Below are 16923 nucleotides of genomic sequence, written 5' to 3'. Positions count from 1 at the left end.
CATTGACAATCATGTTATTTTTAAAATAGTTCCTTTTCTTAGCACAAGCACAGCTGAGAAGCTTCGATGCATGTGCTCCATAACGCGTTAAAAATCACGCATTTAATCACAAGCAAAGGGGAACTTCTGTCAATGCAGGATTTCCTGGTACACCAATTACATTGATCAGCGGTTCCCGATTCATTTTAGCCTCGCACATACCTTGGTTTGAGAAGAAGTATGAAAAAATATGAGGTTAACACAGAAAAACAGATCTCCAATTGAAGCTTTATGAATAATCGATTCGCCATCAATAATTGTTTTGGTAAAGCCATACTCCGTGTAATCCTCCATCCATTTTATAATTTTTCCGCCACTAGCCATGATTAAATGAACGGTAAAAATTTAAGAGCGAAGCGAGGGTGATTTATTCAGGCAGGCAGGCGACAGCTCAATAGCTCGAATTTGGATATAAGTAGCTTCTATTTAGTCGCCAGAAATATCTTTGTTAGGAATGGAAGTTGAATTTAGTCTTTAATTTCTATGGTAAAGAAAAAGTTATGCAATGATAACTACATTTAACTATATAAAGTCAAAACTTGTATATATATATATATATATATATATATAGGTCATTTGCGAATATACGAAATTTGCGGATAACGGTGTGGCAGAAAAGTAATGAGACTGGCAACACTGCAAGCGATCTGGCAACGCTGCGCTGTTGTCCTTGATAGAGCACGTGTATCAGTACCCTCCCATAGCTCAGTGTGAGTTTCAACTCCTTCCGTTAACTACGTGATTTTTGTGACTGCTATTAGCGAAGTTGTGTTTTTGGTTTTGCGTCACGCATAAAATGGAACAGCGGAATTTGGAGCAACGTTGTGCCATTAAACGGCAAGTGTGACGTTTGAAAAGTTAACACAGGCCTATGGGGAACATTCTTTATCCAAGCTCAAGTTTTTCGCTGGCACAAATCATTTTTGGAAGGCAGAAAACACGTTGAAGATGAACACCGTTCAGGGAGGACTTCAACTTCGAAAACCAATGAAAACATCGAACGTGTGAACACTCTTGTGAGATCAGACCGTCGTTTAACATTAAGAATGTTGAATGAACAATTAAATTTGAACAGATTTACCGTTCATCAAATTTTGACTGAACATTTGCACATGTGAAAGGTCTGTGCCAAAATGGCGCCGAAAAACCTCACAATTGAGCAGAAGGACAATCAAAAAAACAAATTCCTGTGGTTCCCCAGCCCCCTTATTCACCTGACCTCAGTCTGTGTGACTTTTTCCTTTTTCCTAAACTGAAAAATGTCCTCAAGGGCGTCTTTCGGGACTTTAGAAAACATCCAAAAGAGTGTAACGGACATGCTGAAGACCATACTGGTTGAAGACTTCCAGCGCTGCTACCAACAGTGGGAACAACGTCTCCATCGGTGTGTAGCTGCCCAAAGGAACTACTTTGAAGGGGATAACATTGATGTTTGAAAAAAATAAAAACTTTGGTAAATAAAAAATCAGTCTCATTACTTTTCTGCCACACCTCGTATAAAGTCAAAACTTGATTATATAAAGTCACTGTCGGAATAAATAAAGCCAAAACTTAATTATATAAAGTCAGCATCGGTATATATAAAGTCAATACTTGTTTCTGAATATATAAAGTCAAAACTTGAATATATAAAGTCAGCGCTGGAATATATAAAGTCAAAACTTGAATATATAGCCTAAAGTCATTCCCAAATATATAAAGTCAAAACCTGAGTAAATAAAGACGGTGTTGGAATATTTCGGAATATCTAAAGTAAGCGCTGGAATATATAAAGTCAAAACTTAAATATATAAAGCCAGTGTCGGAATATACAAAGTCAGCGCTGGAATATCCATCCATTTCCCAACACGTTGAATCCGACCACAGGGTTACGGGGTCTGCTGGAGACAATCCCAGCCAACACTGGGCGCACAGCAGGAACCAATCCTGGGCAGGGCACGGCACATGCATCATTTTCAAAACATTAACCGAACAGTGTTTTTTTAATTTATTTTTCTGAATACGTTTTTGTTAACTTAGTTCAGTTCAGAGTCGTTTCAATCAATAGATTTTGACTTTCACTTCATATATTTAGGAGTGAGTTTATATACTCCGATGTTGACTTTATATAATCAGGAATGACTTTATAAATTCTGATGCTGACTTTATATATTCAGGTTTTGACTTCATATATTCCAGCGATGATTTTATATATTCAAGTTTTGACTTTATATATTCAGAAAAAAGTTATGACTTTATGTATACCGGCGCTGACTTTATATATTCCGACAGTGACTTTATATATTCAAGTTTTAACTTTATACATTCTGATGCCGACTTTATATATTCACAAAATCAATTTATTTGCCCGTTTGGCACCCCATAGTGTGTGTGTGTGTATTTTTATATTTTTATATATATATTATATTTATATATATATATATATATATATATATATATATATATATATATATATATATATATATATATATATATATATATATATATATATATATGTATATGCCAGTAACACTGATGACAATGACAAAACAATTACATTCTCAATCATGTTACGTTATTATTATAATGTTTCCTTTTCTTTTTCATAACAGCAAAAGTGATGCGCTGTGAATACTCTCCCGATGCACTGTATATATGAATATATATGTATGTATACATGTAAAATGTGAGGCTTTGAATTGCCAAACCAGCAAATGTTGATTGCAACTATTTTTCGCAAACATAATTGTGATTAATTTGGTAATTCTAACATGAATTATGCTAACAATTGCTCTCTGGATCTTTGATTTTAGCCAATTTTTCCTCTGTCCAAAACGCTTTAACTACCACAGGCTTTAAATGAAAACAGGTTTTCCTTTTGATTGGATGAATATATTGGTAAAAAAAATTTTAATAAAAAAAGAATTTGACTATAAAAACTGCTTAACTTCTAATTTTTTTCCTGGTATTGATAATGCTAAAGCTAAATAGTTGCTGTCACTATTCTGGTAAGGTTAAATGTTTTTTGTACATTTTTAAATACCCTTAATTCCTTTAATTGTTTTTAAGATGCTACTAGATTTTAGTGAGAGAAAGAAAAAAACCAAAATGGACATACTTGTGCTTTTTAAACACACTCCTTCACAACATACTTTTGGACAGATTTTTCTACCAATTCTGTGCTCTTGGATGTAATTGTGCAAAGAACTGACCCTTAAAAATACTCCTCCGGAGTATTTTTCTAACCTTATCCTGGTTCTGATTCACTCTTAAATCTGAAATCTCTATGTTAGAACTGTAAAGCTTTTGTCACAGAATGCAAAAGCTACTTTCCTCTCTCAATAATTCCTTTTCTTTTTATAATGGATTTAAAAAAAATAATAAATCACAGTTTAAGTAGCTTTTTTAATATCAGCAATGATTATTTTAGTTGTGTCTTAGATTGCTGCTTAGTTTACACATGATGCCTAAAACAATACGGCGTAATTAAAAATATTAAGGTCTCTTGTATTTCAAGTTTGCTCTAACTATTAATGGGGGAAAAAATTGAGTTTCATCCATGTTGTGATCATTGTTAAACTATCAATAACTTCAGTTTATATTGTTGTCACTGTTTGAAAAGAAACAATCTAGGAAGGTATTAGTCTGTGTTAATTGTGAAACAAATTAGGGGAGATAAACAACTCTAAACACCATTTCAGTGTAATCTTCTGTATTTCCAATGAGATAAGGCTAAAAAAATCCCACAATCACTACTGTGATTAAATGAAGAGGATTGCTCAAAATATCACAATTTGATTACATACAGCAAGTTTATTCCACAAATTTCTGGATTTCTTCCTTAACATATAATGGTTCTAACAATTTTCCTTCTTCATTCTTTTTCTTATAAGCATGAATAGGACTTCTCATGTATAGTGCAACACTTTCAACTTTCCTTTCTTATTCATCTTCTCAAAAGGATGTATAATGATTAATATTATATTCTTCTACATAATCTCTCATTTAGCCAAGATGCGATTCCTATAAAATCATTGTCCCTGGCCGACACTCATGCATTTTGCTTGTAATGCTCCTCACATTAAAAAGTATACATTTTAAAAAGGAAAAAAAAGGGGCTGCTAAATATAAAATTTTTGACTAAATTTGAATTTAGTTCGGTTTGTCATTACTGTATGTTTTCATCAGGTCCCAACACCTAGTTTGAATATTTGCATATCTCTCTAAAGGTACCCTACAATATTCATCCCTTTATCTCACAGATACAGTATGTCTTGTGATCAATGCTGAATTAATCCAAGCAGCTGTCCCTGGGATACAAAAGTGAGGAAAAATCATGTAATGGGGTTGAAAAAAAAAAAAAACTGTCACATTCAATAAAATTCAATTGTGTGATATCACAAATGAAAACAAAATAAAATAAACTGTTAAGCCCAAGTCTAACTTTGTAAGCTACATAAAGACATGTGCAAAAATAAAGGTAATGTACTTAAAATAAATATGCAAGTATAATTTGTATCTTAATTTATTCAACAAAAATATCAATAGATGTAATGAACTATCATGGAAAAAGTAAGTACACCCTTAGCTTCTGAAGCTAGTACTGCCCCCCTTCAGCAGTAATTACTTTTTATAGGCATTTTACATAACTGCCCAACAGTCTCTTACATCGACTTGGTAAAAATTTTGACCAAGTGGTTTGTGAGTTTTCTTGCATGTACTATCAGTTTCAAATTACTTCACAAAAGTTCAATAGGATTCAAATTGAGGTTTAACTAGGCCAGTCCATTACCCTCCATTTCTAATTTTTGAGCCGTTCTTTGGTGAATTTGCTAATGTACTCTGGGTCAATACCACTGTGAAAGTTTTGTTCAACTTCTACATTTGAACAGATAACCTCACATTCTCCTCAAACACTCTTTGATATGATGCAGAATTCATAGTTGACTTGAAGACTGCAAGCTGCCTAGGCCCCGAGGCAGCAAAGCCACCCTAAACCGTTAACATTTCCACTAACATGCTTTACAGTTTCATGAGGTTCTCTTCTTAAAATCTTGTCTTCAGCTTCTGCCAAAAATATGTCTACTGTTACTGTGGCCAAGCAACTCTACTGTATCCTTGATTCATCTGTCCAGAGAACATTAATGCAGAAGGCCTGGTCTTGGCCTGTATGTTTAATGACAATTTAGTCTCACTCGAATGTTCTTTTTGGCTTTTTCCTGACACCCCTCACCTGAAGGTCAAATTTGTGCAAACTCTTTCCGATTGTAAATGCATGCCCTTCAACATCAATTTTTAAAAGAGTCACCTTCAGATCCCACAATTAAATTTTGTGGTCCTTGGAGACTTCTGTTAGTATCAAACGATCAGCTCTTGGCTAAATTTGCTGGACCAGACAGTCCTGGATAAATTATAAGTTTCTGAATTCTATGCTACTTGTAGATGATTTTCCTTACAGTGGAATGACTGGTTACAAATAATTTTGTATCTTTTTAAATCCCTTGCCAGACTCATAGGCATCCACAACCTTCTTTTTTTTTTCTTGGCCTGATGACACCATACATGCCAATTGGCAAAATGAACACTAGACCCTACCTAACTGTGGTTTAAATAAGACAAGTTCCACTTAATATATTCTAAGGAGGTTCTAATCATTGGTACAAAATTTGGAACACCCGATTCTAATTTTATGAATCTGAAGTGGTAGCAAATGTAGGGATTACTTTTTCCCCCCCCATGTGACAAATCTGGACTTTTATTAAATTACATTATGAAAATGAATACAAACATGTCCATTTTATGTGTCACTACTTCAATTATATGACCTTTATCTATAGGCACTGTTTGCATGAAGATTTAATGTTTGCCTTTTCAAATATGTTGAAAATGCCAAAAAATTCCATAGGGTTTACTCACTTTTTTAACAAAATTTGGAAACACTTTAGAGGAAGAACATGACAGCTTGCTATAGAGGACAAATAAATACCCCTAGGTACTCCTCTCAAATTAGTTAGTTAGACTTGCTGTTCTCAAAGTTTTTAACTCTCACACATCCTTGCAACAGGAAGTTCATATGCATTATTTCTTTTAAAAACTGTGAATCAAAAATTATCAAGGCAGTATTTCAGATACAAGTGAATGAGCATATATCCACTTCAACTGTCGGCAATACTTGTTCAATCAACTACACCAAAGTGTTGTACAACCACATCACAGAATGAGGGATTTCATTTTTTCAAGCTGGCCAACAAACTTATTACTATGCACGGCTTTACTCATTGCAATAGCAGATGGATGAATTAGGCTCTTGTCTGTTTTTGTAAGGCTTTTATTAGGCATACATTTGTGCTTGATTTTCATTTCATTAATTATGATTTCTCACTGACCATGTCAATTGCTGTCTTTAGATGGGAGGTAAATTTTTGTTTGACTTTAATTTTGTTTTTTGTTTATCATGAGCCACTTTTCCATCTTGATAACCACATAAATTTTTTATATGGGATATAACATGTTTATAGTATAGCTAGCAAATAAAAGCACTTACTAACTGCAAGTAACCAAGTACCTGCAGGTTTACTACAGGAAGATGCACCTATGGACAAAGTAAAGCCATCCTGGGTGGATTATAAGACAAGGATAAAGGAGCCTAAGTTCAATGTGCAGTGGAGCTGATAAGGAGGCAGAAAGCCATTGTGAATAGAGAAGTTGGCAGGTACATGAATAAATATCTCCCTCTTGATCACCCAAGTGTGTGCGCAGAGGGAATAAAGCAGGTAAGACATAGGTTTCTCTGTGTTAAGCAGAGTATTTGTTAAATGGGTGTCATTCCCCATGAACCTTAATAGTGGAGACATTGCTTATTTTTGGGCTTAATTAAACATTACCCTTGGTCAGCATTAGGAAATACAAAACCAAGTTGACTGACTTTCACTTATATCACTCCAGAAGAAGTACAAGAAACTCTTCTGCTGGTCAGTGGTTTCGGTGTAACATATATCATACAGTACGTGTCCTCTATTCAGTCTACTTTTCCCCTCACAAACAGATGGGTAGAAATACTCTACTGTGGCATGAATCTAAGATATTTTATATAAAGCAATAATATCACAATAGTGACTATTCCACTATCATACAAAACAAAAAATATTCACCAAGATTACTCTACAAATCAACAAAACTTTATTTTGTGTGGCAGAGTGGCATTACTTGAAAAGAGGCAGTGTTCATTTTACTGACATGTTTACTTGTCAAGCCACTAATATGCTATAAGAAATATTACTTCTCTATGGTGTGATCATTCAGAAAAGAAACAATACAAGGTACTCATTTGTTAACTTAAGTAGATGACAGACAGTTACAATAATAAGGCATGTGGAGACTTTTCTTTGACCAACAATGCAGAAACACCCTAAGGCAGCAAATAGAAATGAATATTAATTAAGCTGTGAACATTGCATTTGCACTTAAAAAAATATAAATTATATATTGGTAACACAGCCTTAGCTTTAATATAGAGAAAGCGAACAAACAGCAACAATAATTATCCCTGCCGGTCAAAATTTTCAAAATAAAACCTAAAGATTTTTTTTTTTTTTTATGAACTCTCAGGATCTGACAGATAAATTTATTAGTGATTGAAAAATATAACTGAGAACAAAAAATAATCTATTCAAACATTTTCTGAAAGTATCCATCTTTGCCAGTGCTGTTGAGAGTTGTTAAAAGAATAATAAACACACAAAAATATAAGCTATTGTATATTATACCAGACAAGACACATTGTCAGATATTTTAAGTATGGTGGTTGGGTAATCTATCACAGCTCTTACAAACAGTACACTAATGGATATGGCAAATCATTTAGGATTTTACATCACCCATTAATTACATTTCAAAAGATTTAAACTCTCTTAATGTGCAAGTAATGACAGCTGGGGCATCCCAACTAGAAAGAGTAATGGAAAAAACATTTTAAGCCCTATCATATTTAAACTAAAAAATAATTTCCTGAACAATTTGTGAAAACAAATTTAAAACATTTTTCTGTTTGTTTACTTTAATGCTCAAAATATACTTTTTTTATTACCATCTAGTTCATTCTACAAAATGTTTTCCAAAAATTGTAAAGGTAATCAAATTCACTAACTAGTCTATACTATATATTCCATCATAAAACAGAAACAAAAAGATATATCCATGTTAAAACTTCATTTTCTAAAGATGGTTCATTCAAAAACATCAGTGTGAAAGCAGAAACCCATCCCAGCAACAAGTAGTAGAGGGCAGGAAGCAACCACACTTAGCAAGTCAATAAATACCTTGAGTTGATAATCTGCTCAAGCAAACAAACATTTAAGGAGGAAATCCAAAATGTAACAGGGAGAACCAGAAACCGAATACAAAAGTCATCACACAGCCAAGGGATGTCATTAGCCCAAGCTCTTAGACATTGGGGCAGGCCACCATTTGAGTTTGTGTACTGTTGATGTCCCTGTTAGGTGTCCATTGGAGTTTTCATGCTGTCAGCAGTCATTACCAGAATGCTAAACTGGAGACACCAGGGCTGGCCTTCAAAAGACCTAAGGTTATAGGCATATGTGCATTGAACAGGTTGGGAGGAGGGCTGTTGGAGATCTGGGGCTAAAGTCCCAGAAGCTCCCCCAACGACACCACTGTCACATCCACAAACTTAACTGGATTTAGAATGCTGTAAATCAGCAATGGCAACTGCTGTGCTAACATGTCACAAAGGATAAAACATCCATCAATCTTCTGAACCAGGTTTCTTGTTGGTTGCAGGCAATTAGTCAATAACAAATACCGAGCATTTCCACACACACAAATTTAAAATCTCTATCTTTGTCATGTGGACAAAACTAGAATATGCTCATAAAAGCCAACAAACAAATATTTGAAAATTGTGGTAACACTAGTTCCTGATTAAGCCACAGATAAAAACCAGATTCATGGAGCTGTGAGCCATGTATAGATAACAGTATTGAAAAATGAAAAAAATGAAGACTAATAGGGTCATTGCAGCAGATTTCAATGCAAGACACCCTACGAGACCACCCATCTCCCATGCTACAGTTAGCAAACTGCTTGCTAAGTTTCGTGAAACTGGTTCAATGTTGGATTTGCCAAAATGTGGACGCATGAAAACTGTCACTAATGAAGAAGCATCAGTGGCTGTCCTAGCTTTATTCAGCAAGAGCCCACAGTGTAGCACTCGCCGCATGTCACTGGAGAGTGGCATTAGTCGAACATCCCTTCGGCGGATATTAGCTACGCACAAATGGCACCCTTACAAACTCCAGCTACTGCAGCATCTCAATGAGGATGACCCAGAACAGGACCCTCAGTTTACGCAGAAGATTTTGTTCAGTGATGAGGCAAACTTTTATGTGAATGGTGAAGTTAACAAACAAAACCACCGCTATTGGTCTGACACTAACCCACATTGGATAGATCCCTCCAAGACTGTTGGAACAAAAAAAGTGATGGTATGGTGTGGTATATGGGGTACAAAGATAGTGGGGCCATTCTTCATCAATGGAAACCTCAAGGCCACTGGATATGCGAAATTGCTAAATGATGATGTGTTTCCCTCTTTATGCACTGAAGCTGGCATGTTCCCTGAGTTTTTCCAGCAAGATGGTGCACCACCACATTATGGGTGTCAGATCTGAGCATTCCTAGATGAACAGTTTCCTGGAAAGTGGATTGGTCGTCGTGGGCCAGTTGAATGGCCCCCAAGGTCTCCCGATCTGACCCCCTTAGACTTTTATCTTTAGGGTCATCTGAAGGCAATTGTTTATGCTGTGAAGATAGGAGATGTGCACCACCTGAAACTACGGATACTGGAAGCCTGTGCTAGCATTTCTCCTGCGGTGTTGCTATCAGTGTGTGAAGAGTGGGAGAAGAGGGTTGCATTGACAATCCAACACAATGGGCAGCACATTGAACACATTTTATAAGTGGTCAGAAACTTGTAAATAACTCATGAAAGAATAAAGTTATGTTAAAACCAAGCACACCGTTGTTTTTCTTGTGAAATTCCCAATAAGTTTGATGTGTCACATGACCCTCTTCCTATTGAAAAAACAAAAGTTGGATCCAAAATGGCCAACTTCAAAATGGCCACCATGTTAACCACCCATCTTGAAAAGTTTTCCCCTCACATATACTAATGTGCCACAAACAGGAAGTTAATATCACCAACCATTCCCATTTTATTAAGGTGTATCCATATAAATGGCCCACCCTGTATTTTAAATAGATGAAAATATATGTATTTTCAAAGATAGATCAAAAGTGTTGTGCAACCTTATTGTAAGAATTTCTTAGCCTGATGGATAAGCACTCTTTGGGATAGGCACTACACGAAGTATCTGTTGAGGCTAGGTTCACCATCTTGGCTGCAATGTTTTATTAGCTTTGCAGTGGCAATGCTACATACATGAAAAGGATTAGATCAGACCACAAATTCTTAAATTAGTGAATACTGTAGGATTTTCAATACTGTAACAACAAAGTATTCAGAGCAGTAGGCAATTATCTGGCATAACAAATGCACTGATCATCAAATTACATTTGTGAAACAGCCAAAAAAATTACAATGTACAAAATCTACCAATGAGAATTATATCATCATTGGGAAGTGTAATGCTGATATCATATTACATGACTTCTAGTCAAAAAGATATTTCAGACTTCCTGTAGTTGCTGATCCCGTTGCCGGATCAGGTCAATTCAAAAGAAGGGGGGGTTATAAATAAATAAAATCACTGGACATTGCATATTTAGCAATCCGTTGCCAACTTTCCAGCATACCTGTGCTCTCCCCTTTTCATGACAGCCAATAAAGTAATGGCTATCAAAGCTTATGATGTAAAAACAGTTAACAGGTATGACAATGTCAGTCACAATCTTGCCCTTTTTATTCCTTTTCTATTCTACTGTGGTACGTAAAACACAAAACATCAGACAGACTAGTTTCTCTTCTGTTCACCCATGTTACTTTTCCTTCTCACTGAATTTTATGCACTGTACTTGTGAATGAGAATTCTTTTGTTGTCAGCTATAATGCACAAAGAACCTGTTCCCATAACTAAAGACAAAATCAAATTTTCTTGGAATGAGTCACAGACTACTTTGAGTGAGCTACGGAGCATGTCATATTATGCAACCAGCTTTACAGTAGTCCACCAGCAACTGCCTGCAATTTGGTAAGATTATGTAAAATCAAGGTTACGAGTGGAAAACGCTGGAAAAGTTATGCGATGTAACATAGCCATGACTGGAAGGTACAAAGAAATATTGTTGACAAATCATAAATCTAAAATGTCTAAAATTAAATTCAGAACGGGAAGAAAAATATAAAACAGGAAAAAATAAAAGCAGTTAACCCGAAGCTAAAGGTTTACAACCGAGAATTTTACAAAAATAAATAAATAAGTAAAACTCACAAGTTAATACAAGGTGATAAAAAGCAAGATTTATAAAAGGTTAAAAGGATGCAACTGCTTGAATTGTAAACATACAAACGCACATTCACAGTATAAAAGTATAGGCACATGTAAATACTGCAGGGTATTTAATTTCCTGTAATTTTATTTTAGTTCTTTAAATTTGTGCATCTGCTCTAAGACTATTTTTTTAATAAGTGTACTTTATAAGAGTACAAAAAGTGAACTAAATTTCTAGTACTATAAATAATTACTCACAACTAGGTTACAAATGCCCTATTACTATATCCCACTATGCTTTTAAAAAAAAAAGTCACCAAGTGGTTTGTCTACTTTTAATGTTATAAACCTTAACTGTTTTAAGTCCATATTGCTTTGAAAATCCTAAGCTTGAACCAATAACTAACTCTACCATTTGGGCAAACAGAGTTGCATTAAAGTACTGCCTTGCTACATGATAACAAATAGACAATCGTAAAAAAAGGAATTTGTATCATAGGTAATTATCAACCTTTATTTAAGCCCTTTTTCAGGAGCAAAGATTTGATTGTACCTTGCTAAAGCACATTCAGAATTTATTTCTCCAACAATAATTAAGCAAATTGAAAACATACTACAAATGTGATCAGGTTTTACTTACAGGTGCCACAATCTTGCCAGTCTGCCCAACCTGCATATCATTTGGGACAAATCCTGCATCAACAGCTGCTCTTGAAGCTCCAACTAGAACCAGCATATACAGATAATCTGATTAACCCAAGGCCAAACAAAAAATATTCTTTACTGTGTAATTAATGTATATTTCTCATAAATGACACCTTTTATTGGCTAACTAAAAAGACTGCAATATGCAAGCTTTCGAGGCAACTCAGGCCCAGTCTTCAAGAAATATGTAATACAGAGACTGAAATTCCCTGTGTATATATAGACACTAGGACAGCTACAGCATTGGAAAAGCAAGATATCTTAGCCTGGAGAGGTCTATTCATTTTTTACATCTAAGATTCATTTAGCAAGAGAGGAGAACAATGTACTGTATAGTCAAGATAATTTGATAAATGTCCAACAAACTCTTTCGGAGGTTACAATGTGGATCTGTAGTCCGGTTGTCTGGGGCAATCCAAGAGATGTAAACAATCATCATATCTTGTTATAAAACTCTTGTCTCTATTTAAACCATGTTGTGTTAAATTTTAGCACAGGTTTAAGTTCCCATTCATTTCTCTCTTGATGTGTTTAGAAGTTGCCCATAAGCACTGTGACTTTAAAGTCCTTCTCACAATAAAAGGTGTAATTTTGCTAGACTTCTCATTATATCCATAATGGTTAACACAGTACTTCAATAATTGACTAAATGAATTAAAACAGCAATCCACTGTCATACAAATCTTAAAAAAAACCCAAAACACAACAACATGATCCACTCATAATCCAAGACTTCAACATATGCATATTTTTAAACTGAAAACAAAAGCACCGTTTTATCTGAAGGTACAGCTACCCAAAAGGTTTTTCATGTTAAATACAAATTCTTAATATTTTTTTACCTGTCAATTATTTGTTACGTGAAAACAAAGCTAACAGCTAATTAAAATATATAGTATAATTTTTTTATTTTATGTCCCAAATAAAGATTTAATCAAAACAAAAGGTTGCCAGTAAACAATGAAAAGGTTAAGTAAAAACGTGCACACAAAACACACTTGAAAAGCATACTTAAGTAAAATTATTTTTTATTTCAATGAGAGATTAAAGTCTGCATAGCTGTGCTACATTACACATTTCTGTAAAAAGATTTCATATCATAAAGAAAACAAAACCAAGAGAATAAGAGTAACTGTCCACATGATCTTTGAAAAATACTTACCCTGCCATACATGAATGAGTTCAAACAAATAATATGAACTACAGTATATTCCTTTGTATTGCATAATAGATAGAATTCCAAGAGAATATGCAGTCATTGACAATTTCAGTTTCCCTTTTATGTTTAAGAAGTAAAAATGACAGACAGATAAAAACAAACTGGAGGATATTGTAACATTCAGCAAAACAGTAACACTGATGTTACTCCTTTTAACATTCACTGCTTCAATTGAGTTTTTTCAACATCATTTCACTAAAAGCATCAAATCACGATTGTAATTATATCATTGAAGATAATACTGATTAAAAACTGACTGAAATATTTTGGTCAATATAAAACTCCCTGAGATACTATAATATTAACATTTTACTGTAATTATTTCTAAGATGCAGTGACATTTGAACTACGTCAGAAAAGAAAGCCTGAATCTCTGCAACAGGGCCAATAATTATTAATTATTATTACCTGCAGCTTGCAATTGGTCAGCAAGATCATATAGTAGTTTAAAGTTTTCACCACTCTTCAGTCCTCTTCCTAAAAAAGTATTATATTAAAATATGAAATATCAGAAAATAAATCAGTACTCTTAACAATATTCATTTATTTTTAAACATTAGTATTATTTACTTTTCATAATAAATATATATTATAAATGTTTCTAAAACTAGAATGTAAGGTGCCAAGCAAAGAAAATTTTATCTAGAAGCACTTGTCCAACTCCATGCAAACATCTACTGGACTGTGAGATACAGCACTGGATATGTAAAGCACACCTTGAATTATACTTGTTATACTTACACCACCTAATGACAATGTGAAAAAAGTTTACTTGAGATTTTTGCAAATTTATTAAAAATAAAAAAATTGAGGAAGCACATGTTATATATACGTATTCACAGCCTTTGCCATGAAGCTCAAAATTGAGCTCAGGTGCATCCCGTTTCCCCTGATCATCCTTAAGATGTTTCTGCAGCTTAAATGGAGTCCACCCGTGGTAAATTCAGTTGATTGGACATGTTTTGGAAAGGCACACACCGGTCTATATAAGATCCCACAGTTGACAGTTCATGTCAGAGCACAAACCAAGCATGAAATCAAAGGAATTGTTTGTAGACCTCCCAGACAGAATTGTCTCGAGGCACAAATCTGGGGAAGGTTACAGAAAAATTTCTGCTGCTTTGAACATCCCAATGAGCACAGTGGCCTCCATCATCCGTAAGTGGAAGAAGTTCAAAACCACCAGGACTCTTCCTAGAGCTGGCCGGTCATCTAAACTGAGCGATCGGGAGAGAAGGGCCTTAGTCAGGGAGGTGACCAAGAACCTGATGATCACTCTGTCAAAGCTCCAGAGCTCCTCTGTGGAGAGAGGAGAACCTTCCAGAAGGACAACCATCTCTGCAGCAATCCACCAATCAGGCCTGTATGGTAGAGTGGCCAGACGGAAGCCACTCCTTAGTAAAAGGCACGTGGCAGCCTGCCTGGAGTTTGCCAAAAGGCACCTGAAGGACTCTCAGACCATGAGAAACAAAATTCTCTGGTCTGATGAGACAATGATTGAACTCTTTGGTGTGAATGCCAGGCGTCACGTTTGGAGGAAACCAGGCCAATACCATCCCTACAGTGAAGCATGGTGGTGGCAGCATCATGCTGTGGGGATGTTTTTCAGCGGCAGGATAAAGGGAAAGAGGACTGCAGCAATGTATAGAGACATCCTGGATGAAAATCTGCTCCACAGCACTCTTGACCTCAGACTGGGGCAACGGTTCATCTTTCAGTAGGACAATGACCCTAAGCACACAGCCAAGATATCAAAGGAGTGGCTTCAGGACAACTCTGTGAATGTCCTTGAGTGGCCCAGCCAGAGCCCAGACTTGAATCCGATTCAACATCTCTGGAGAGATCTTAAAATGGCTGTGCACCGACACTTCCCATCCAACCTGATGGAGCTTGAGAGGTGCTGCAAAGAGGAATGGGCGAAACTGGCCAAAGATAGGTGTGCCAAGCTTGTGGCATCATATTCAAAAAGACTTGAGGCTGCAATTGCTGCCAAAGGTGGATCAACAAAGTATTGAGCAAAGGCTGTGAATACTTACGTACATGTGATTTCTCAGTTTTTTATTTTTAATAAATTTGCAAAAACCTCAAGTAAACTTTTTTCATGTTGTCATTATGGGGTGTTGTGTATAGAATTCTGAGGAAAAAAAATGAATTTAATCCATTTTGGAATAAGGCTGCAACAAAATGTGGAAAAAGTGATGTGCTGTGAACACTTTCCAGATGCACTGTACCTAGCTGCATAAAAGTGCACAACGATTATAATGCAACAACATTCAGACTTAAAAAATCGCATTTAAGATTTTTTACAACAGAAATTTGCCTGACATAAATGATGTGTTTCTGATTAGCCAGCACATTTTCTTTGAGAATTTCTTAGTTGCATAGTGTAGATCTAGGCATAGTCGATACAAAGAGCTACTGGATCATGATGTTAATGGGTACAGATCAAAGGAATTATATGAATTATGAACTTGTGTGTATGTATGTAATTACACAATATTCAAAACTTGCTCCTCACCCAATTCACTAGTTATGAGCTACATCTTCAACTCAAACATGTATCACTTTTGTGCATTACTCTCAAATTCCAGAAGTATTTTCAAATTCCAGAAGTATTTATTTATTAATAAACCTGTCCTATGGACATCATGAGTATGTGACTAGATAACTGACATGTGAATTCTGTGTACTTTTTGATGGATGTTTTAAAATCTTTTGCGATTGTTCAACACTAGCTCCTGATGACCCATATTGAAACAAATTTTTATAAGAAACCTTGTCATCTACATTCTCCATGAAAACATATTAAATATTTTTCTCAATCATTACAAACATGTAGTAAATAAAAGATAAAATATTTTTAAATGGGGTACTCTTTTAAAAATGTTACTACAGGTCTGAGTAAAATATAAGTTTACCGATTACATTCATTTCTAGTTGTTAATGTAAACAGGTGTTAGAGGAAGAACATTAAACAAAACTTTTACACTAATAAATGCAGCTTCATGTGCTGCAATATCATAATGTGCCTTTACTCTCCTTTCTAAACTTCATTTTGAAACACTGATCCATTCTATTCCAACAAAACTGTTTGTTCAGGATGTACTCGTTAACTCATGCTCTTCTCCAGCTTCCCCTGTTCTGTGCTTAAAAAATATATACATATTATATTTGTTCACAAGGGTTGCTGGATAATGTGTATGTCATGTAAAGGGATGCAGTAATTATTTGTGTTACTGGTAATTTGCATGGGGCAAATACCCACAAATGTCAAGGGGACTATTTTGTTCCAGCTTAAACTGACCATTTTGTTGACATACAATCACATGTGTGTAATCTGTGTCTTTGCATATGCAAAAATCACATGTTACTGAGGAACATAAATCAAGTAATTAAATAAATGAACTGAGAGAGATTAAATAAAACGACACCTACTTATGAATCAGTTTTCTCAGATTTGTACATTTAAAAAAATGAAGGAACGGGAGGGTAATAATACCAAGACATAACAGA

General features: G+C 35.1%; 1 protein-coding gene across 1 annotated transcript in view; it reads right to left on the bottom strand.

The window, feature by feature from the left end:
* etfa (electron transfer flavoprotein subunit alpha) overlaps positions 1–16923 on the bottom strand; it is a 110056-nt gene that overhangs the window by 10341 nt on the left and 82792 nt on the right. The window contains exons 8-9 of the mRNA XM_039773425.1: positions 13819–13887; positions 12127–12209 (exon numbers count right to left, since the gene is read on the bottom strand). Coding sequence (XP_039629359.1) covers positions 12127–12209; positions 13819–13887 — 152 coding nt within the window. The remainder of the gene's footprint in view (positions 1–12126; positions 12210–13818; positions 13888–16923) is intronic.

This window comes from Polypterus senegalus, chromosome 12 (genome assembly GCF_016835505.1).
Source record: "Polypterus senegalus isolate Bchr_013 chromosome 12, ASM1683550v1, whole genome shotgun sequence".
In the NCBI taxonomy this organism is placed as follows: domain Eukaryota; kingdom Metazoa; phylum Chordata; class Cladistia; order Polypteriformes; family Polypteridae; genus Polypterus; species Polypterus senegalus.
This window is presented reverse-complemented; position numbering and strand designations above follow the sequence as displayed.